This window comes from Phyllostomus discolor, chromosome 13 (assembly GCF_004126475.2).
Source record: "Phyllostomus discolor isolate MPI-MPIP mPhyDis1 chromosome 13, mPhyDis1.pri.v3, whole genome shotgun sequence".
NCBI lineage: Eukaryota > Metazoa > Chordata > Mammalia > Chiroptera > Phyllostomidae > Phyllostomus > Phyllostomus discolor.
Genome location: NC_040915.2, coordinates 3,004,409 through 3,027,707, shown reverse-complemented (window position 1 = coordinate 3,027,707; position 23,299 = coordinate 3,004,409). Strand labels below are relative to the sequence as shown.

At 40.7% G+C, this 23,299-nt stretch overlaps 1 protein-coding gene across 1 annotated transcript in view; it reads left to right on the top strand.

Annotated features, from left to right (window-relative positions):
* UIMC1 (ubiquitin interaction motif containing 1) overlaps positions 1 to 23,299 on the top strand; it is a 111,823-nt gene that overhangs the window by 85,293 nt on the left and 3,231 nt on the right. Inside the window, 2 exon segments of the mRNA XM_028527312.2 lie at positions 20,183 to 20,261; positions 22,908 to 23,079. Coding sequence (XP_028383113.1) covers positions 20,183 to 20,261; positions 22,908 to 23,079 — 251 coding nt within the window.

Here is a 23,299-nt window from a genome sequence, read left to right as displayed (position 1 = left end):
TTATGCCTGTCCCACAAATATCTTGACTAGTAGCTTCATAGTAAGTCTTAAAGTCAGGTACCTTTTTTTAATTTAAAAAAATGTATTTTTATAGTTTAAAATTAAAAAAATTTCAATTACAGTTGACATTCAATATTATATTAGTTTCAGTGGTACAGCATAGTGGTTAAATGTTTATATAATACACTGAACATTTATATAATACACAGAGTGATCCCCCTGGTAAATCTAGTCACCCATCTGGCTCCATAGATACCATAGTTATTACAATATTACTGGCTATATTCCCCTTGCTGTATTTTTATATCCCCATGACTTTCGTAAGTGCCAACTTGTACTTCTCAATCCATTCATCTTTTCCATCTGGCTCCCTAACCCTCTTCCCATCTGTCAACCATCAGTTTGTTCTCTGTATCTATGAATCTGTTGCTGTTCCATTTATTTAGTTTTATAGATTCCATATATAAGTGAAATCATGTGGTATTTGTCCATCTTTCTGACTTATTTTGCTTAGCGTAATACCCTGCAAGACCATCTGTGTTTTGCACATAGTAAGATTTCATTCTTTTTTATGGCTGAGTAATATTCATACACACACACACACACACACACACACACACGTGTCATAATTCAGTTTAGCAAAATTCAGTTTACACACATATATGTACACACACATATGTGTATATATGCATATACACACACCCCACATCTCCTTTTCAATTGTCTGTTGATTGACACTTAGGTTGTTTCCATATGTTGGCTATTGTATGTGAACTGTCCTTTTGTTTCTTGTTACTGCTTTTGTTTTAGAGTCTGTTTTGTCTGATACAGGTATTGCTACCCCAGGTTTTGGGGTTGTTTTTTTTGTTTCATTTGTATGAAGTAACTTTCATCCCTTTACCTTTCAGTCTGTGTGTGTGTGTCTTTCAATATGAAGCAGCTCTCTTTTAGGCAGCCTGCATATGGGTCTTATTTTCTTGTCCATTCAGCCACTGTATGGCCTTTGATTGGAGGAGCATTTAATCTATTTACATTTAAATTGTTGATAGATGTGTAGCTATTGCCATTTCATTATTTATATTTTTGATCTCTTTATTTTCCTTCTGAAAGAAGTCCCTTTAATATTTCTTTTCTTAATATATTTTATTAATTATGCTATTACACTTGTCTCATTTCCCCGTTCACTCCCCTCCACCCTGCTCACCCTCTCCCACCCACTTCCCCCCCCTTTAGTTCATGTCCATATGTCATACTTATAAGTTCTTTAGCTTCTACATTTCTTATACTATTCTTACCGCCCCCCCATCTATTTTCAACCTACAATCTATGCTACTTATTCTCTGTACCTTTTCCCCCTTTCTCCTCCCACTCCTCTGTTGCTAACCCTTCATGTGATCTCCGTTTCTGTGGTTCTGTCCCTGTTCTAGTTGTTTGCTTAGTTTCTTTTGGTTTTGCTTTAGGTGTGGTTGTTCATAATTGTGAGTTTGCTGTCCTTTTACTATACATGTTTTTTTAAATCTTATTTTCTTAGATAAGTCCCTTTAACATTTCATAAAATAAGGGCTTGGTGATGATGAACTCCTTTAACTTGACCTTTTCTGAGAAGCACTTGATTGCCCTCGCATTCTAAAGGAAAGCTTTGCTGGATAGAGCAATCTGGGATGTAGGTCCTTGCCTTTCATGACTTGGAATACTTCTTTCCAGCCCCTTCTTGCCTGGAAGGTCTCTTTTGAGAAATCAGCTGACAGTCTGATGGGAACTCCTTTGTAGGTGACTGTCCCCTTATCTCTTGGTGCTTCTAGGATTCTCTCCTTCATTTTTATCTTGGCTAATGTAATTATGATGTGCCTTGGTGTGTTCCTCTTTGGGTCCAACTTCTTTGGGACTCTCTGAGCTTCCTGGACTTCCTGGAAGTCTATTTCCTTTGCCAGAATGGGGAAGTTCTCCTTTATTATTTGTTCAAATAAGTTTTCAATTTCTTGCTCTTCCTCTTCTCCTTCTGGTACCCCTATAATTCAGATGTTGGAACATTTAAAGATATCCTGGAGGTTCCTAAGCCTCTCCTCATATTTTTGAATTCTTGTTTCTTCATTCTTTCCTGTTTGGTTGTTTCTTTCTTCCTTCTGGTCCACTCCATTGATTTGAGTCCCATTTTTTTCCCCCATCACTATTGGTTCTCTGTACATTTTCCTTCATTTCATTTATTGTAGCCTTTATTTCTTCATCTAATTTGACCAAATTCAGCCAGTTCTGTGAGCATCCTGATCACCATTGTTTTGAACTGTGCATCTGATACGTTGGTTATCTCTTTGTAGCGTAGTTGTATTTTTTTCTGTAGCTTTGATCTGTTCTTCCTTTTGGGCCACTTTTTTTTTTTTTTTTTTTGTCTTGCCTCGCCTGCTATGTAGTGAGGGGCGGAGCCTTAGGTGTTCATGGGGAGGGTAACCCATGTTGCTAGGTTGTGACGCTGTATGTGGGGGAGGGGTCAGTGAGGGAACAGTGGTGCTTGCTCCACTTTCTGCCAGCTTTCAGTCACTTACCCCGCTTCCCCCAAGCAAACTGGGCCCTTCTGGTGCTAATTTCTGTGTGGGTGGGTTTGTGTACATTCTAGGACCCTATGGCTCTCTTCAATGAACTCTCCCCGTGAGGCTGGGAGTTTCTCCCTGTGCCTCAACAGCCACAGGTGTTTTCAATTGATGTTTTGAGGCTGTATTTCCCAGGCTGGCACCCTGGGTTGCACAGTGTGTCTTGCTCCCCAGTTTTGCCTGGTTTATCTGCCTGCAAATGTGGGACCACCCATTCAGCTGGCTGTCTGGCGCGCCTCACTGGGTCTGCCTGCTGCCACCCCAAGCCCAGGGTCTGCCAGCCACTGCCTGCACACGTTGGGTCCGTCAGCTGCTGCCTTGCATGCCCAGGGTCCACAAGGCACCGCTTTTTTTGTGCCTTGACCCCTCTCCACCAGGCCGCCCGACTCCGCCCTTCCTTCTGGTTGGTACGAATGTGTCTATTTTAACTCCTTGGTTGTCAGACTTTTGTACAGTTCAATTTTCTGTCAGTTCTGGTTGCTTTTTTGTTTCTAAATTTTTGTTGTCCATATTTTGGTTGTGTGAGGAGTCACAGTGTGTCTCCCCATGCCTCCATCTTGGCCGAAGTCAACCTTTGGCATTTTAATTATGATGTGTCTTATGGGCTGGAATTGTATATCTATTTCTTCATCAGGTTAGGGACGTTTTTCAGTCATTTTTTTCAAATAGATTTTCAATCTTTTGCTTTTTCTGTTCTGACACTTCAGTGGTGCAAATGTGATTATGCTTGATGTTGTCCTAGAGGTCCCTTAAACTGTTCTCATTTTTAAAAATTCTTTTTTTTTTTTGTTCCAATGGGGTTCCTCTTTTCTGTTGCTTTCCAAGTCACTGATTCAGTGCTCTACTTTATCTAATCTGCTGTGATTCCGTCTGTTTTCTTCATTTCAGTTAGTGTATCCTTCATTTGATTGGTTCTTTCTTGTGGTGTCTATCTCTTTGTGTAAGTTCTCATTGACTCAACCTGTTCTCCTGCTAAGTTCATTGTGCATCTTTATAACCATTGTTTTGAACTCTGTATCTGGTAGGTTGTTTACCTCTATTTTATTTAGTTCTTTTTCTGGAGTTTTGTCCTATTCTTTCATTCGTGACGTTTGTTTGCTTCTTCAATTTTGTTGCCACCTAGTGTTTGTTTCTATATAGGTAGATCTGTTACATCTCCTGATCTTGGTAGAGTGGCCTTATATAGTAGGTGCCCCATGGGGCCCAGTGGTGGAGAACTTTTGGTCATCTGAGCCAGATGCTCCAGGGTTGTCCCTTTTGTAGGCTGTGTGTCCCCTCCTGTTGTAGTTGAGCCTTGATTGCTGTTGACACATAATTGGGGTGATTGGCCCTCAGGATGACTGGCCGTGATGACTGGCCAGGACTGCAGTGGGCGAGCTGTTGTGCAGGGGTGCCCCACGGAGTGGGATTTGCTTTATCATGGCTCTGGTGGCTGCAGAGTCCATCCTCTGGGTGTGTCATTTATGTAGCTAATTAGGTGATGCTCTGGTGTGGTCTGAAGCCAGCCACCAGGTGTGTTGGTTTTGGGGTCTGCTCTGGTGCTGGCACAATTCAGCTATTGCCTGTGTTTGTCCTTGGACTACCTGGTAGGAGCTATAAAGTGGTCTGTGGTTGGTGCTCCCTGTTCTGGGCTTGGAGGCACATGGGAGAGGCCATGCTATAAAGCTAAGTCAGCTACCACTAGTGTCTGTCTTGGGGTCACTTAGTAAGAGGTATAGGGCACACTGAGGCCAGTGCTTATTTTGGATTTGTAGACCTTTGAAAGATTTTAAGGAAAGTCTGCAGCATGGGCTAAGGCCAGCTGATTGTGAGGAGCAGCCAGTACTCTAGTTGGGTGAAGTGTGATCTCAGAAATAAGCAGGGTGAGGTGAGCAGTGTTAGCCACCTTAACTGAGACTCAGGTTTGGTGCCTGCCTTTGTCTGCAGGGTGGGTGGGTGGGCTCAACAAAGGACCTGTTGCATCTGCCAAGCAGTTCTGTCCAGGAGAGAGCCGTCCCTTCAGCTCTTGTTCATTCCTCCCCATATGTACCGAGTACTCTTTGAGTCGTTGTCCCTTTGCTGGAGCACAGGGCAAGTGGTTGTGAGTCTCTGCACAGGCCTTTTAAGCAGAAGCCTGGGTCTCCAGTAGCCCTTCATCTTACCTGGATGCAGTCCCACTGATTTTCACAGCCATATGTTGTGGGGACTCTTCCTGGCACTGGTCTCTGGGCTGGGGAGCCAGATGTGAGGCTCCACAATAGGGGACATCTGCAGAGGAGATATCCCTCTGCATTTTTTTTTAAGATTTTGTTTTTATTTTTAGAGAGAGGGAAAGGGAAGAAGAGAAACATCCATGTGCGAGAGAAACACTGGTGAGTTGCCTCTCTCGCATCCCCATCTGGGAACCTGGCCCGCAACCTGGGCATGTGCTCTGACAGGGAATGAACTGGCGACCTTTCAGTCACAGGCTTGTGCTCAGTCCATGAGCCACATCAGCCAGAGTTCCTTCTGCATTCTTAACTGCCCAGCTGTTTAACATCTCCACTCCTATCAGTTTCAGTGTGGCTTCTATTCATTCTATTTCCATATATATTTTATTTACTTTATCTTTTAAAAGATTTTATTTATTTTTAGAGAGAGTAAGGGAGGAAGAAAGAGAGGGAGAGAAACATTAATGTATGGTTGCCTCTCATGTGCCCCCTACTGGGGACCTGGCCTGCAACCCAAACATATGCCCTAGACTGGGAATCAAACCAGCAACCCTTTGGTTTGTAGGCTGGCACTCAGTCCACTGAACCACACCACCCAGGGCTCCATATGTATTTTAGAGCCAAATTGTAAATGTGTTGTTTAGTTTCCAACTTCACCTCTGGTAATATACTTTTTCTTGATGTGTATTTCATCTGCTAGAGCAACCAGACATGGTTCTAGCAATTTCAGCTCCTTTATGCCTACTGTAGGCTTGGATATCTTTTTCAATTCATTTACTTTTAACACATCTATGTTCTTATCTTTAAAGTGTGTTTTTCCTAGGCAGCATACCATTGGGTGATGCTTTTCACTCATTCTGTCTCTAAGTTTTAATTGGAAATTTCATTAATTAACATTTAACTTAATTACTGATGTGGTTGGATTTAGGCCTACCATTTTACTGTTTTTTTGTCCATTTCTGGGTTTTATTTATTTATTTTTTGGTCTTTTTTTTTAAATTATTTGAATATGTTATAGAATTTGTTTTCCTTCTGTCCTTCCTGCCTCTGTACTTTTTTGAATTTTTAGTGACTACTCTAGGGAAGGTAGGCTTTTCACAGTCTACTTACAGTTAATACCATTTTATAAAATTTAGGAATCTTGTAACTACACATGTCCATTTACTACCCTCCCCTTCCTTTCATACCGTAGTTGTCATATGTACATCTACATATATTATAAACCCCATCAAATAATGTTATAGTTTTGCTTTAAACAATAATTTGTATTCTTAAAGAAATTAAGAGGAAAATAGTCTTTTATATTTGCTAGACATTTATTATTTCTGATACTCTTCAGTTGTCTTGATGACCTGGTTTATGTTGTGTTACCTCCTTCAGCCTGAAGAATTGCTGTGAGCATTTTTGCAGTGTGAGTTTACCGGCAACAAGCTTCCTTAGCATTCTTATTATCTCAGAGTGTCTTGATTTTACTATCATTCTTGAAGGATATTTTCACTGAATATAGAATTTTGGGTGATGGGTTCTTTTGTTTGTTTTTTTCTTTTAGCACTTGAAAGATTTTGTTCCATTATCTCCTGGCATTCTTAGTTTCTGACAAGAAATCTGTAGCCATTCAGATTGTTGTTCCCCCTATCAATTGTAAACATTCCTCATTCTCTTTGTATGTTAAGTAATTGTGGATGGTATCCTAAGACAATTGTGAATGTTATATTGTGGATATTCTAGAGTCAGTTTTATTCCTCAGGAAATTATTATTTTTATTTGTTTGTTTCATAAGACAGTTAAGTGGGTTGGAATCAAACTGCACTTTAAACTAGTTTGGTTATTTTATCCTTAGTAAGAGTCTACCTAGTACATGAGTATTTCTGGAGACAGCAAGGGACATGAGCAGAATTTATTCACAGAATGTAGAGCTTCTCCTCTCTGGTTTTTCCACCCCAGATATTCCTTAGTTTGGATTTGTCTGATGTTTTCTTCTGGTTAGATTCAAGTTAAACATTTTTGGCAGGAACATAACGATGGGAATGTTGCATTCTTTTAAATGCACCACGTCTTAGTCAGGTTGGGCTGTTCTAACAAAGTACCGTAGACTGAGTGGCTTAAACAACAGAAACGTATTTTTCACAGTTCTGGAGGCTGGAAGTCTGAGATCAAGGTTTGGGTCTTGGTGAGGGCCCATTTCTGGGTTGTAGGTTTCTGACTTCTTGCTGTGTCCTCAGGTGGTGGACGGAGAGAATTCTGGTTTCTTCAGCCCCTTGTGATGGCACTAATCCCATTTCAGGGAAGCTGCACCCTCATGTCCTAATCACCCCAAAGCCCCAAATTCTAATACCATCACATTAGGGATTAGAATTTCAACATAAGAATTTGGGGGAACACAAACATTCAGTCCATAACACATCAGGGAGCAAGAGATACTAGTTTGTGCTATTGGGACTGTTAAAATTCATAGGTGGTATCTATCAGATTTTTTTCTGTAAAAGTACTTTTTTTCCCTTTGTGATCAGTAATGTTATCTGTGGGGTAATACTTTGAGGCTGTATGATATCCTATTCTCAAACACGCATTCACCTATGGTTTTAGTATCCATTGGCGATTCTTGCTTAAATTATTACTATAGTAGTACATGGTGACTATTTTTGTTCCTGTCATCTCTACATTAATTAGCTGACATCCTTCTGTAGACAGGAACTATCTCTCTCCTCCTCTGTCAGTACTTTTTAAAATGCGGTATGGACTTCTGGATTCATTTTTACAATTTATTGTGTTATGATTCATTCTTTCCAGCAGTCATTTTGATCTTCAAATTGTTCCAAATTTGAAAGTCCCTTTAAGTTGTCTTCTGTCCCCGTTTGGCACATACCCATCTGTTCTCTGAGCAAAAGGTCGTGGGGCTACCTTGACTTTTCCTGCTTCAGCCCTGGAATTAGCCACTTATCCAGGGGCGGGCTCCACTCTTAATCATTAGATTGTTTGCCTTCTAACAAATTTTTTTTTAAGTAGTACGTCTTACTATAGAAGATTTTAGGGAAATTTTACTTAGAAAAAATTCATCCATGGTCCATCTCAGTCCAACGCTCTATGTGAACAAACAGTTTGATGTGTATTTTTACCTTACTTTTTTTGGTTTTACATAGTTAGCTTTTAACAGCAGATTTTATTTTGAGCCAGTTTTTAAATTTTTATTGTTTAACAGTATAATGAATCCCTATGAACCCATTTTGCAGCTTTAGTGATTATCAACATATGGCCAGTCTCTTTTCACCTCTGATGTGTTTCTCATCTGCTCCCCCAATTGATTTATTTGAAGCAATTTTCAGTCCTATCATTTGATCTATAAATATTTTGTATCTTTAAAAGATAAGGACTACTTAAATAAAAATAAAGCCACAGTACCATTACTACACCAGTCAGCATCTCCTTTTCCCCAGTTATCTCTTAATTTTTTTAATGATTTGTTCAAATTGTGGTCCATAGAAGGTTTATACAATACATTTGGCTGATGTCTCTCTTAAGTCTCTTTTAATCTGTTATCCTCCTCTCTTTTTTTCTTTATGGTTTATTTGTTTAAGGAGACTAGCTTTTTGTCTTTTAGAATTTCCCACCTGGATTTTGCTGATTATATCCCTGTTCTATCTCTAAAATATTCTTCTGTTCTAGACTATAATTTCTGGAAACTTCTAGTTAGATTTGAGGCTTGATCGGATTCATTTATTAAATTTTTGACAAGAGTACTTTATAAGCATTTTATATTTTATATTGTATCAGTTTGTGGGGTTACATACTCTCTTGTTACCTTTGATTAGTGGGGTCAGACTAATCTGTCCATTAGAAAGCCTGGCTTTCAGCTGACAGTGACTGTTGATCATTGCCTGGACCTGTTTTCTCCTTTAGGGTGTCCCTTGATGTTTAAACTTTTTAAATGATTAAAATGTTACATGCTCATTGAAAAAAAATCAGCAACATAGAAAAATAATCATCCCAAAACAATCACTCCAAACATAACCTCTCTCCCCCTGAATTACAGTTGATATTTTGGTATTCAAGTATTTTCTTTCAGTCTTTCTTTTCTTTTTTTTAATACATTTTATTGATTATGCTATTACAGTTGTCCCATTACCCTCCTTCATTCCCCTCCACCCTGCACACCCTCTCCCACCCACATTCCCCCCCCTTTAGTTCATGTCCATGTGTCATAAGTTCTTTAGTTTCTACATTTCCCATACTATTCTTGCCCTCCCCCTATTTTCTACCTACCATCTATGGTACTTACTCGCTGTACTTTTCCCCCCTTTCCTCCTCCCATTCCCCTGTTGTTACCCCTCCATGTGATCTCCATTACTGTGGTTCTGTTCCTGTTCTAGTTGTTTGCTTAGTTTGCTTTTGTTTTAGGTGTGGTTGTTAATAATTGCGAGTTTGCTGTCATTTTACTATACACGTTTTTTATTTTCTTTTTCTTAGATAAGTCCCTTTTTTGTATTTTTTAGAAGATTTTATTTATTTATTTTTAGAGAGGGAAGGGAGGGAGAGAGAGAGAGAGAAACACTAATGTGTGGTTGCTGGGGGCTGTGGCCTGCAACCCAGGCATGTGCCCTGACTGGGAATCGAACCTATGATGCTTTGGTTCACAGCCCAAGCTCAATCCACTGAGCTACGCCAGCCAGGGCAGATAAATCCCTTTAACATTTCATACAATAAGGGCTTGGTGATAATGAACTCCTTTAACTTGACCTTTTCTGAGAAGCACTTGATCTGCCCTTCCATTCTAAATGAAAGCTTTGCTGGATAGAGTCATCTTGGATGTAGGTCCTTGCCTTTCATGACTTGGAATACTTCTTTCCAGCCCCTTCTTGCCTGCAAGGTCTCTTTTGAGAAATCAGCTGACAGTCTGATGGGAACTCCTTTGTAGGTGACTGTCCCCTTATCTCTTGGTGCTTCTAGGATTCTCTCCTTCATTTTTACCTTGGCTCATGTAATTATGATGTGCCTTGGTGTGTTCCTCTTTGGGTCCAACTTCTTTGGGACTCTCTGAGCTTCCTGGACTTCCTGGAAGTCTATTTCCTTTGCCAGAATGGGGAAGTTCTCCTTTATTATTTGTTCAAATAAGTTTTCGATATGTTGCTCTTCCTCTTCCCCTTCTGGTACCCCTATAATTCAGATGTTGGAACATTTAAAGATATCCTGGAGGTTCCTAAGCCTCTCTTCATATTTTTGAATTCTTATTTCTCCATTCTTTTCTGATTGAATGTTTCTTTCTTCTTTCTGGTCCACTCCATTGATTTGAGTCCCAGTTTCCTTCCCATTACTATTGGTTCCCTGTGTATTTTTCTTCGTTTCACTTATTGTAGCCTTCATTTTTTCATCTAATTTGCGACCAAATTCAACCAGTTCTGTGAGCATCCTGATCACCATTGTTTTGAACTGTGCATCTGATAGGTTGGCTATCTCTCAGTCACTTAAAAGGATCGGTTCTGGAGCTTTCATTTCTTCTTCTGTTGGAGCCATCTCTCTCTCTCTCTCTTTTTTTTTTTTGGTCTTGTCACGCCTGTTATGTATGAGGGGCAGAGCCTTAGGTGTTCACCAGGGTGGGGCAACCCAGTCACTGGGTTGTGACGCTTTATGTGGGGGTGGGGTCCAAGAGGGAACAATTGCTCTTGCTCTGCTCTCTGTGGACTTCAGTCTCTTCCGCCACTTCCCCCAAGCAAACTGAACCTTTCTGGTGCTGATTCCTGTGTGGGTGGGCTTGTGCAGTCCATGGGTCTTTTCTACGACCTCCCCTGTGAGGCTGGGAGTCTCTCCCTGTGCCTCAACCCCCCACAGGTGTTTTCAATCATTGCCCCAAGACTCTATTTCCCAGCACTGGGATCCTGGGTTGCGCACAGTGCCTTGCTTCACAATCATTGCCTCACTGGGTCTGCTAGTTGCCACCCCTTGGCTGGGGTTTGCCAGCCACCGCTTGTGTGCACAGGGTCCGCCTGCTGCGGTCTTACGCACCTGGTCCCAACACAATTTGTGCTGCGAGACCCCTCTCTGCCCGGCTGCTGGACTCCGCCCCTCCTACTGGTCTGGATGAACAGGTCTATTTTAACTCCTTGGTTGTCCAGCTTCCATACGGTTCAATTTTCTGTCAGTTCTGGTTGTTATCCTGTTTCTAAATTGTTGTTGTCCCTATCTTGGTTGTGCGAGGAGGCACAGTATATCTACCTACTCCTCCATCTTGGCCAGAAGTCTTCTTTCAGTCTTTATTTTGAATTCCTGCATAGTATTTTATTCTGTTTGAACATTGGCTTAAGTTTTTTTACTGTTATCAATAATGCTTTGATAAAATACCTTTGTCTTGTGATCTCATTTAAATTCAGATGATTTTCTCAGAGTAGATTCCCAGAGTATAATTCTTGGGTCAGAAGATACAAGTTATTTTTAAATTCTTGATATATATTGTTGAATTGCTTAAATAAAAATTCCAGCTGTTAAAGAAAAAGATTGAGCTATAAATATTGTATACAAGTACTATGAACTAGACAAGTGGCTGTTTTTCTAAGACCTCTAAATTATTCAATACCTCATAGACAGAAATTTTGTTCTTAGAAATATAATGGTTCTAGACCCTTTATTTTTATATCCTAAATAGGAATTGTATGGTTTAAGGATTTTCTCAGTATTGACTCTTCCCTTTGGCCTCAAGGTAGGAGGCACTGCTAAGATATTTTCATGTGAGTACTGTTATCTTTGTATGGAAAGGTGGTAAACAAGTCATGCTAACACCTCAGACGCAGGGACTGACTTCAGCAGCACTGGAGGTTAAGGTCAAGAGCTCAACATTCAGGTGTACCTGTTGAGAAATAAAGCTTATGTCTAAACTTGAAATTACTACAACTTGAGTAGGGACGGGATCCTCTGTGGCTTCTAAGCAGCAAAGAAAGCAGTTTGATACTGTACTGGCTTTGGAGTCTAGCAGACTTGGAATCATAGCCTAGACCAGGTATTTACAGGATTGAAGCTTCTGAGCCCCTACTTGCTCATCTGTAAAATAGACTTAGGGATGCCTAACTTTTTTAGGGTTGTTTATCCTTAGGAACTGTTGACATAATCATTAGGATTTTTGAGTTAGAAGCTATCTCTAGTAGAATAAGATTATCAAGTCTAAGACCTGAGAGAACAATAAGAATTTATTGAGTGGAATGAGGCAGATAGGGCCTTCCCATTTCAAGAGTTATTTCAGATCAGGCTGTAGAGACATTTTCATCTAAGTTATAAGAATATCCTATTGTTCTTAAAGCCAAGAAAATACTCCATCAAACTTGTGAATAAGAAACTACCTTTACAAATTGATTCATTAAATATATATTTATATTGAGTGTCAGTTTTATGCCAGAAATGTGGAATTCTGCAGTGATAAAGAGAGATTCTGCTGGGGGAGATAAGTAGGTAAAGCAGTGACTAGAATGTTGTGTGAGAAGTGCTATGACGGGTATGCACGTGGGGTGCTGTTCACCTGTAGACCTTGGGGCCTTCTTGAGTCAGGGAAGGCTTTTGGGGTTCTGCCATGGCTAATGCTGGGCCTGAGTTGTTCTTTGAGTAGAACAAAAGCAGGATGGGAGGGACTGAGACTGGAAACGGAGAGATAGGTAATGAAGCAGGGTCAGTAGGAGTGGATACATTTGAGAATGTTTTGATGAGAGAATCAATCAGACTTTGTGACTGAGGGTCAGGATGAGAGAAGGCAGCTTTGGCTCAGGGTTCTTACTAAGCCCACTGTTGGATGCTCAACTTAGAGAGCTGCCTTGAATAATTCACAAGATGACTGTGTTGTTTATAATGTATTATTTATCCTCCTTTAACTGACAGTCCAGTGTTTAGTTAGCACCTACTATAACCCAGCTACTGTGATACAAGCTGAGGATATAAAAGAGCAATCTGTGTTCTCATGAAGCTTACATTCTTATGGAGGAAATAGATGTCAAAAATTAAGAAAAATAAGGCAAGAACAAAGGATAGAGAATGACCAGAGCAGGAAAGATTGGGGTAGGGGGCTCTTAAATAAAAAGATTAAGGAAGACTTCTTTTATTTATTTATTTATTTAATTTATTTATTTTTAGAGAGGGAAGGGAGGGAGATAGAGAGAAACATCAATGTGCGGTTGCTGGGGGTTATGGCCTGCAACCCAGGCATGTACCCTGGCTGGGAATCGAACCTGGGACACTTTGGTTCCCAGCCCACGCTCAATCCACTGAGCTACACCAGCCAGGGTAAGGAAGACTTCTTGAGTTGATATTTGAATAGAGTCATTCCAGGTGAAGGGAATATGTATAAAGGCCCTAATGCAGGAGTGTTTTTTGGCATGTGTCTTAGTGTAGAGGGAAGCCACAAGGAATGAAGTGGGATAAACAATGGGAAAAAGAGAAAAGCGATAAGCAGAGGTCAATTCACGTGGAGTTTTTGCACTCCATTCTAGATACGATGAAAAGCCACAGAAGGGTTAAGAGCAAGGGAGTGATATAATTAACTCTGGCCACTGTGTGGAAAAAACAGTCTGCTGAGGGACAGGAGACAAAAAGTGGAAGTGAACAGACTAAGCAGGAGGCCATTGCAGTGTCCATGTGAGAGCTAGTGCTTACTTGGATCACAGTAATAGCTGTGAGGTGCAGAAGTTGTCCAATTTGGGAAGTATTTTGAAGGTCAAATCTACAGGATTTGTTGGAGTAAGACAGAGGAAACTCAGGTTATGCCAAGGTTTTGCCCCAAGCAGCTGGCTTACTGATGACTCCATTTTGGGGGATTAGGAGATAAAGCGATCCAGAATAGCCAAAAACAGTTCACACATCTTAATTTTGCAACTTATTAATCAAGACAATGTGGTACTGACATAAGGATAGATATATAGATCAATGGAATAGAACTATGAGTCAAAAAGTAAAACCATACATTTATGCACAGTTTTTGACAAGGGCATGACAGTTCAGTGGGTGAAAAGTAGTCTTTTCAATAAATGTGGCCGGGACAACTGAATATCCACATGCCCATCCACAGGTGGAGCTCTACCTCACACCATATATTAAAAAAATGGACCAAAGACCTAAATGTAAGTGCAAAAGCTATGAAACTCTCTTAGGGGTCAACCTCCATGACTTTAGATTTGGCAATGGAGTCTTAGATTCTTAGACACCAAAAGTACCAGCAGCAAGAAAAAAATAAATAAATTGTACTCCATCATATTTTAAAACTATCATGCACCAGGGGACACTATCAAGAAAGTGAAAGAAAACCTACTAAATGGGAGAAAATACTTCCAAATATGTCTGTACAGGTCTAGATTCCAGAGTATATAAAGAACTCTTACCATTCAACAACAAAAACATAACCCAATTAAACCAAAGGTTTTGTATAGACTTTTCTCCAGAGAATATGTACAAATGGCCAACAGGCACATGAAAAGATGATCAACATGATTAGTCAGTAGTCAGAAGCATAATGAAATAACAGCTCATACCCACTAGAATGGCTATTAACGAACACTCCAACCTGAAGATAACAAATGTTGGCAAAAATGTGGAGAAATTGGAACCCCAGTACATTGTCAGTGGGAATGTGACATGATGCAACCACAATGGGAGAAAAGGAATGAAGTACTGACACATGCTATAACGTGGGCGAGCCTTAAAAACATAGGTTAAGTGAAGGACGCCGCTTACAAAAGCCCACATATTGTATGATCCCATTTATAGGACATGCCCAGAAGAGGCAAATCCATAGATGCAGAAAGCAAATAAGTGGTTGCCTATGTTGGGAGTTTGGGGGAAAATGGGGAATGAGTACTGATAAGAACAGATTTATTTTTTAGTTAATGAAAATGTTCTAAAATTGATGTAATGGTTGTACAACTCTGGATATGCTGAAAACCATCGAATATATGTGAATTATAGCTTCATATGTTGAAGCTATAGTTGTTATATTGAAACAAAAAAGAATGATGACAGCAGAATCAGGATGGGTATTAGAGGTGTGAGGATAGTGGAGAGGACAGTGGAGAAGATGTGAACGAGCCTCTGGGAGAGCACAAGAATAAGCTGACTGTGGAAACACTGGGCTGTACCGACGGGCCACTTGAGGTTTCCAGTCTTCAATATGATGTGAGCCCAGTCGGCACAGTTGGGCTGCTTAGGTAGGAACATAGAACAGGTGGAAGGCTACATTTCACCAAGATTGGGTTTTGCTGTGGAGCATGAGAAAGATTAGAAATAAGTTGAGGGACTCTTCAAGGGAATTGTTAATGTGATAACCATGAGATCTAAGTTAGGTAAGAAGGAAATTGAGGACCTGACAGGGTAATGGACATGGAAAAGATGACAGTCTGGAATTAGATGTCCTGGAGAGGCTGAAAAATGATTAGAGTTAGGGTACTAGAGAGCATGAGCTGGAAAAGGCAGGTGGTGATGATCAGAGAATGGGACTTCTGAAACTGAGAAATTTGCGCAAGTGGCACAATTATTACTGACAGGCTCAGCCAGGGCTTCTCAGCAGAACCATGAAACATAGAAAATGAACAGATTGTTCTACTTCTCCCAAGGAGGGTACAGAACTGGGACCAACCATTCTAAATGCAGCAGAGGGAGGTTAACTCATCACATACAGTGGATGCCTTAGGGCATTAGGTTTGCTTCTCTCTCAGATTCCCCTCGAGAAGGCTGGGATGGGATGATCTACAGGACTAGCCAAGCAACTGAGAGGCAAGCGTAGGGGATGGAGCATACCTTAGGTTGAAACCTATAGAAACTGCAACTTCATACGCTTCAGTCTTAATACAGTTTGTAGATACTGAAATCACCAAGAATGATGGCTGCAGTGGTGAAGAGAAAGACGGTAAGTGACATGTTCAAGTTTTCAGTGAATGGCGGGAAGTGTAGGGGACCGGCAACCAGGAGGATAGGAGCTGATTACTTTGGGGTGGGTAGCAGGGGTAACACGTGGTTTGTGCTTCAAACTAGGTCTTCCCAGTAGACTGGAAGCAACGACAAGGAGGAAGAGGATATCTACCCCAGCTCCAGGTCAGTAGTGCCGCAGTGTAAAGAAGAAGAAGCAATCCAGTACTTGAGCAGGGACAAGGGGAAGCAGTGTCCTCCTCAGAGGACAGCCTTCTTTCAGTGAGAGCAAGAAATTGAGAACTTTCAGAGGAGGCTGAGCACGTCAGGGGTTTTGTCGATCAGTACAAATCACCAGAATTCCAGAAGGCATTTGTTTCCAGAGTAGGTGTGGACAACCGAGTCAGGTTAGAGAAGTCCCCCCAGATGACAGATCAGAGTCATGTGGGGATGAGAAGCTAGGTGGTGAGCGAGGCCAAGGAGGCTTGAATTTCTTGTGGTGTCCAAGGTAAACAGACTTAAGGCCTGATACTGTTGTATTAGTCCTGGTTATCTCTTAAAGGAGCAGTGCTAGCCAGTAGAACTGTCTGCGGTGACGGAAATGTTCTCAATCTCTGGGGTCGTGTATGGAAGCCAACAGTCACATGTGGCTATTGAGCATGTGAAGTGTGGCTCATGGGACTGAGGAGCTGAATTTTAAATGATATTTAATTCTAATTAAGATCTAAATTTTAAAAGCCACATCACTCAGAATGGTAGATAATTAATTCTAATGATAACCCTTTTTGGAGTTTCTTAGGGGAGGCCAGTAGCATTGAGGCAGGCAACATGCTGGTGAAATGCACCTTCCCTTTCTCACTACATCCCGCTGAGGAAGAGCCTGGCTGGAGAAGAGGCACTTTCAACAGGAATACCCTCAAGTGTGTGGCCTCCTGTTACTTTCTGCTGAGGTGGTTTTGAGGTTGAGGGAGATATATTGAGAATCCTAACCTCTGCCATCCTGCCAAGTCTCTTGTTTGTATATATAATTTCTACTCCCGTCAAGCAGCCATTGTTTCCACTGTTGGTTCTAGGCCATGTGTTTTTATTTATGATTGCTTGTCTTTGGGTTTTTGGAAACAAATGTGCTGATGTCTACATAGTATGTATTGATAAATAACTGTTCTGTAATGTTTTGGTTGTTTACTGTTCATTCAGTTTGTAAAAGTTAGTATGGGAACCAATTAAGACTAATAACTCATCCAAATTATAGACAGGCTGATAAGTGCTTATTCTCAGGATGCGCTTGAATCTTTGGATAAGTCTAAGAAATAAGTCAGGAAGAATAATAATGACAATTAACAGTTTGTGTTTGCTGAGTGCCTTCTGTGGGTTGGACACTCTCACAACTTAATTTGAATTATCTGATGTGATCCTTACCAACTTCATGAGGGGAGATGCTTCATCATCTCATTTTGTAGGTAGGTCAGCTAATACACTGTATTTTGCCATGTATTGTGCACACCAACTTTTTGGCCCAAACTTTCATGAAAAAAATCTTTCATTTGAATTTTTAAATTCAATTATGTATATTTAGATACTCGTTTTTCATATTATAAAGGAATTTTAGCATTTTTTAACATATTACGGTACTAGAAATTTTATGTAACAAATAAATTACAAAACACAAGAACAGGTACAAGGTCTTTCAGGCACTACCCATGTATAATGTGCACCCTTATTTTCCCTTCAAAAATGTGGGCAAAAAAGTGCGCATTATACATGGTAAAATACAGTAGCACTCAGGTTATTGGCCTGTGGCAAACAGCTAGTAGAGTCTCAGTTTGGACACCATTTTGCCAGCTCTAAAGTCGGTGTACTTTATTCCCCTAGGCCCTGCTCCTTCCTTGCATCTTGACAGTGCCAAGGCGAGTCCCTAGTGCAGCTCCTTAGGGTGTTTCCATCCAGTGGTATAAAAAGGGCTGAGTTAGTGGTCGTAGGTTTACAGGTGGCTCTCCCAGCATTTAGTGACACCTTTCCTCACCATTTTGCTTACCTTGGCCTGATAGTTGTTTTCCTGGTAGTTTTCCTCAGATTCTGCTGTTCCCTTTTGAATTTTTGGCTATTGTCACCAGCAACAAGGGTTTCGGATTTCAGAGACTGGATTCTCTGCCTGCAGCTACTTGAAATGGCTGTCTCAACCCTCACAAACTGGAGTTGGAGGCTCCTTTAATAGCTACTTATACTTTCTGTTCCTTTGTAAAGGGTAGTGGGTTTCAGAGGAAAAAATTGGGCTGCAAGCCCAGTCCAGTTCACCCTGGCCATGACATTAAATAGGAGAATTAGCACACAGTTCCCAGCCACCTGCCAGGTCTCTCCACTCACTTACATTCCTTTTCACCTGCCCACTCCCTCACCACTTAGACTCCTTCTTCTCCCATCCTTTACCTTCTTACTTCTCAGGAGAGGCAGCCTGCTCCTGTGGAAGAACATATGCTGCTTTGAAGTCAGACTTGCACTGCATTCTACTGGGTTTTTGTTGTTGTTTTAGTTTTGAGATCTTGATCAGGTTATTTACTATTTCATCATCTATAAAATACAGATGATATATGCCTTGTAGGGTTTTATTTTAAGGATTAGAGATTATAAGTTCCCCAGTACAGAGTAGGTCCTTGTACAACAAGAGCTCTTTTTCCCCTTGAATCCATTGCTATGATTTAATTGGGCAAATGTTTGTTAGCATTTAATATGTGCTATATGCTGCTGGGGATGCTGAAGAGATCAAAACAAAACAGAATCTCTGAGTTCAGAAAGATACATGGTGTAGAAAAAAAAACTGGCACACAAACAAGTGACAGGACTGTGCTGAGTGCAATAGAGGTATATAAAGTGCTAGAAGCAATTAATTCTTCTCTAGCCCTGTCTGTGGAGTGGTTTCCAAGTATTCCTTTTTGAAAAATACTTGGTAGTTAAGATTGGGGACAAATGGAAAGAGAGAGAGAAAAAACAACTCTTAAAGGTTTCTGTAATCTGTGAGGTGCCAACCTTTTAAGAATTGATTTCAGCAAGGCACTTGATAAAATCTCTCATGAAGTCCTTGTACATAAGATGGAGAAATGTGGGCTGGCTGATAGAGTAGGAGGAGGATTTGGTGGTGGTTATACAACTATGTCGAGGATGTTTTTCTCCGGCAGTACTTTATTTTTACTTACAAAATCTCTGGGTTGGAAGGAACCTTAGAAATAGATTGCCTACTCTCTGTAATCTGATCTTTTTTTCTACCTTTTAATTTTTAATTCCAACAGTACAGAAAGTATGTAGTGAAAAACATGCCTCCTTACTATTCCAGTCTTCAAGTGTTCCTCCCATTCTCTCCAGAGACAAACACTGTTCATAGCTGCTTGTGTGTATGACCTGGTTTCATTATGTGTATCTCTTTACACTTAGTATTATAGTTGTTTGAGTGTGTGTGCTGTTTCCCTTAATACACTATGCCCTCCTTAGGACCCCTCCTTATAATTTTCTCTATCTCCCCAAATTACTTGCACATCAAAGATTCCCTGTAAATATTTGCTTGATTAAGTATTTAAAAGAAACTTGGACCAGGGAGGAAAAGACAGGTTTCTCTGGTAACATGCCACAGTTCTCTGTCCTTGGCCCTATCCTTTAAAACTATTTTCCCCCAGTGAGTTGCATGAAGATGTAGAAAGCCTGTTTGTTACATGGACAGATGACACAAAGCTGGAAAAGAGAGCTAATAACATCAGATGACAGAATCAAGACCACAAATGAGCCCTGGCTGGTGTGGCTCAGTGGACTGAGTGCTGGCTGGCCTGTGAACCAAAGGGTCACTGGTTTGATTCCCAGTCAGGGTATATGCCTGGGTTTCAGGCCAGGTCCCCAGCAGGGAGCGCTCGAGAGGCAACCACACACTGATGTTTCTCTCCCTCTTTCTCCCTCCCTCCCCCTCTCTCTAAAAATAAATAAAATCTTAAAAAAAAGAAAAAAAAAGACCACAAATGAACTCAACAGACTGGAATGTTCACCTGAAAAGAACAGGGACAACTCTAAAGTCCTGTATTTAAAGGGAAAAAATACCCAACAATGTAGTTATATACGTATAGAGTTAGGACACCTGTCTTAATAACATATTATTTGAAAGTGATTTGGGAAGGTAGGGGATGGACCTTAATTGTGTTTAAGCTCAATTTAAGCCAGTCAGAATTTTGGCTGGAAAAGTACAAAACCTCCTTTGGGTGCTGCAGCTTGGGATAGTACACACAAACCTTTCTTGGTGTGGACTGGGTCTTTAGATCTCATGGCAAATGGGGGGGTAAATAGATCTCACTAGCAAATATGGGCATATCTTGCATCTGGCAGTTGCAGTACATATGGTGACAGGGGCTACTCTCTGTATTAGAAAGGCAGAGGTTTCCCAGAAAGTGCACGCCTCCCAGTGGAATAAGATTTTAAACTTTGCTTCTTCCTCTACATTTCCTCTTTTATATTCAGAGTCTGCTGCCAACTAACGGTTTTTCTTCTTCTTTTTTCTTTTCGTGTTGAAAGTGTTGACTTGGAGAAAAATAGAGGCCCAGAGCAAGAGCGGCAGTGGGACGGCTGCCCTGGCTCCCCTGGACATTGAGAAGTGAGTAGGTTCGCTGTGTTTAGGGAGCTCCTGTTCAACATGTCGTGGCTTAGACTGAATAGAGAGACCAGTTCCTCTCTTACCCTGAGTTTCTTTGGCCTGCCAATCACTGTTCCCTTGGATGCCCGACTTTCTTATTCCCAGTCTGTGTCAGTGTGTGTGGCCTCCGTATATCCCTTTCTATTACCCTAAAAAAGCCTGCTGCCTGCTCCATTTCCACATTGCTTTTAGCTTTGGAATCAGAGCATAAGTGAAAACAGTAAAGCTAAATTTCAGCTCATCAGCCTGTTTTTTGTGTTTTTTTAAAGATTTTATTTATTTATTTTTAGAGAGGGGGAGGGAGGGAGAAAGACAGGGAAACATCAATGTGTGGTTGTTTTTCGCATGCCCCCTACTGGGGACCTGGTCTGCAACCCAGGCATGTGCCCTGACTGGGAATTGAACCAGCGACCCTGTGGTTCATAGGCCATTGCACGATCCATTGAGCCACAGCAGCCAGAGCAATTTATCAGTTTTTAAAGTGGTTTAGGTTATGGTGATTTAATAGAATATAAGAAAGCAAGAAAATGTGTCACACTTATACCAAACTAAGGATATTGAGTTAGGTTACTAATGTCTACAACTTTAATTTTGTTTTAACACTGTCTGCCAAAATAAACTTTATTCCCTGTAACTTAAAATATATGTGTATCTATATATGCATGTATATGTGTAGATGTATGTAGGTGTATAATAGTTTATTATGTATAGTTAATCCCACTGTTTTGGCTGCATTCAACTAATTTTGAAATTTAAAAAATTATTTTCTTTGAATTTGCATGTTGGTATTTGGTGTTTTGGGAAGTAGTGAGTTACTTTGTGATGTAATGATACAGAAGTTGAATTGCAAAAGGTTGGGCAATGTAGAAGACTTCCTTGAGTTGTGGGTTGCAGCCTGACTAAGAAAGCACATTCTGGTGGACTTGGGGGAGTCAGGCTGAAGTGCTGTCTCCCCAAAGTAAAGACATTACCAACAGTCCGTTAGAATAGTTAGTCATTAGGCAGAAACCTTTATCTTTGAAACACATTTTAGAGTTCCTCCCCTAATCCAGTTGAGCAGAGGTGATCACTGCTACCTTTGTAATCTTACCATCGTGTGGACATTCCTCTAGGACTGTATCATCACGACAGTACACTTCATCCAAGTGTGTTGTAGTCATTTTTTTTTTTGACATTTCTGTTTCCTTGGCTAGGCTGTTAGTTATTTGAAGACAGATACTCGCCTTCATTCGTACTCTGTTCCCCAGCAGCTAATGAAATGTGTCTGAGACAGCAGCAAGAGCGAAAGCTGTTTGTTGAGCACCTAATATTGTGTGCCAGCCCCTGTGCTGGATGCTTGGTTTACTATATCACTCTCACAATGGATGGTAAGGAAGGTGGTTACTCTTTTTTTGTCTTTTTAGTAAAGAAACTAGAGAGAAATTGCAAATAACTGGTTGAGATCATGTGGCCAGAACTGGCAAAGCCTGCCTGACTTATGCCCCTTCCCCAGTGCTGCTGTCCCTCACACAGTAGGGGATGAGTAGGTGCTTTCTGCTTTAACTGCTACACCGTGAGAGATACACTCATCTAGCTCTTCTCGTAAGGAAGAGGGCGTTCTCTCAGATGATGAAGTACTTGAGAGACTTATTTCTTCTATTTCAAAGACCTCCAGAGAAATTCTTCCTTAGAGTGAATCCAATTTCCCTTGCTGTAGTAATTGAAGAGTAACAGCCAGAAAGAGAAGTCTAAGAAAGCAAACTTTGGAAAGTTTGCTTTACCTTCTTAAAACTAAGATGCTCTTCTTATGAGTCAGGCAGACCTGGCTTCTGACAGTTGTTAGCTATAGGACCTTGGAGAGAAAAGCACCTTCTTAATGGGGCTGGAAAATTAATTGAGAAGTTGTATTTAAAGCACCTTCTACTAGTTCTCACCACAGAAGAAATACTTAATAAATGTTCATTTTCTTCCTTTGTCCCCAGTGATTCCATTTTCACCAATGTCCAATAAACCTTACCTCAAGGACACAATACCCTGTCTTTCCACAAATTCAAGTGTTATAAAAATTTAAAAAATAATTATGTATATGAATTCATGCGGAAGCCTCTGGCAGAACCACATGGTTTTGGTAACTTCCTAGTTGCAGGTTGTAGAATTAAGGAAGTTGGCATGTGGACAGACTTGATTCACTAATCAGACAAGTTCATCTACCTGGGTAAAAATTGTAATCTTGATTATAAATGTTCTTGGTGTTCCCTTTTCTGTCTAAATTTTAACTTACCTTTGAAAAAACTGTTATACTTAATTTCACAAGAGTTTGACAGAATATTTTATGTTTGAAGAGCAATCAGCATTGTTTGAGATAGAAGAGTTGATTTTATTGCCATCCAACTGCTGCGACAGCAGGGCACAGAGAAACAGCAAGGGAAAACCACTAATCATTCCATCCTTTTGATTGTCGGTGGGTTAGTTTTATCAGCAGCCCCGCTGAGCAACTCTGCATTGGTTGACATGCCTCCTCCACAGAATAACTTTGAGATGTAAAAACACAATTTGAGATATATCAGGAGCCCAGCGGCAAAAGCAAGTCTTAAAACTGCTTTATCTGTCTTTCTTCTGATTGGCTAGGAATGAGAAGTGTTATCTCTGTAAATCCCTAGTCCCATTCAAAGAGTACCAGTGTCATGTTGAGTCCTGTCTCCGGCTTGCAAGGTGTGACCAAGGAGACGGGCCTGCAGAGAGTGGGAGAGCACACTCAGCTGTGCAGGGGAAGCAGCAGCAGTGGCCGAGGAACCTGAAGGTAAGGGGGGTGTTCGAGGAAAGACTGACCCTCCACATTTCTGTTCTGGGTTTTTTCTCCCCTCCCTTCCTGCCTCCTTTTTCTTTTGTTTGTCTTGAAACAAGATTTGTGCTTTTTAACACTTTTTTAATTAAAAAAATAATACTTATATGTTCATTGTAGAAAGTACAGCAAATACTTTTAAAAGTGAAGATACTGAATGTAAACTATAATTAAAAAA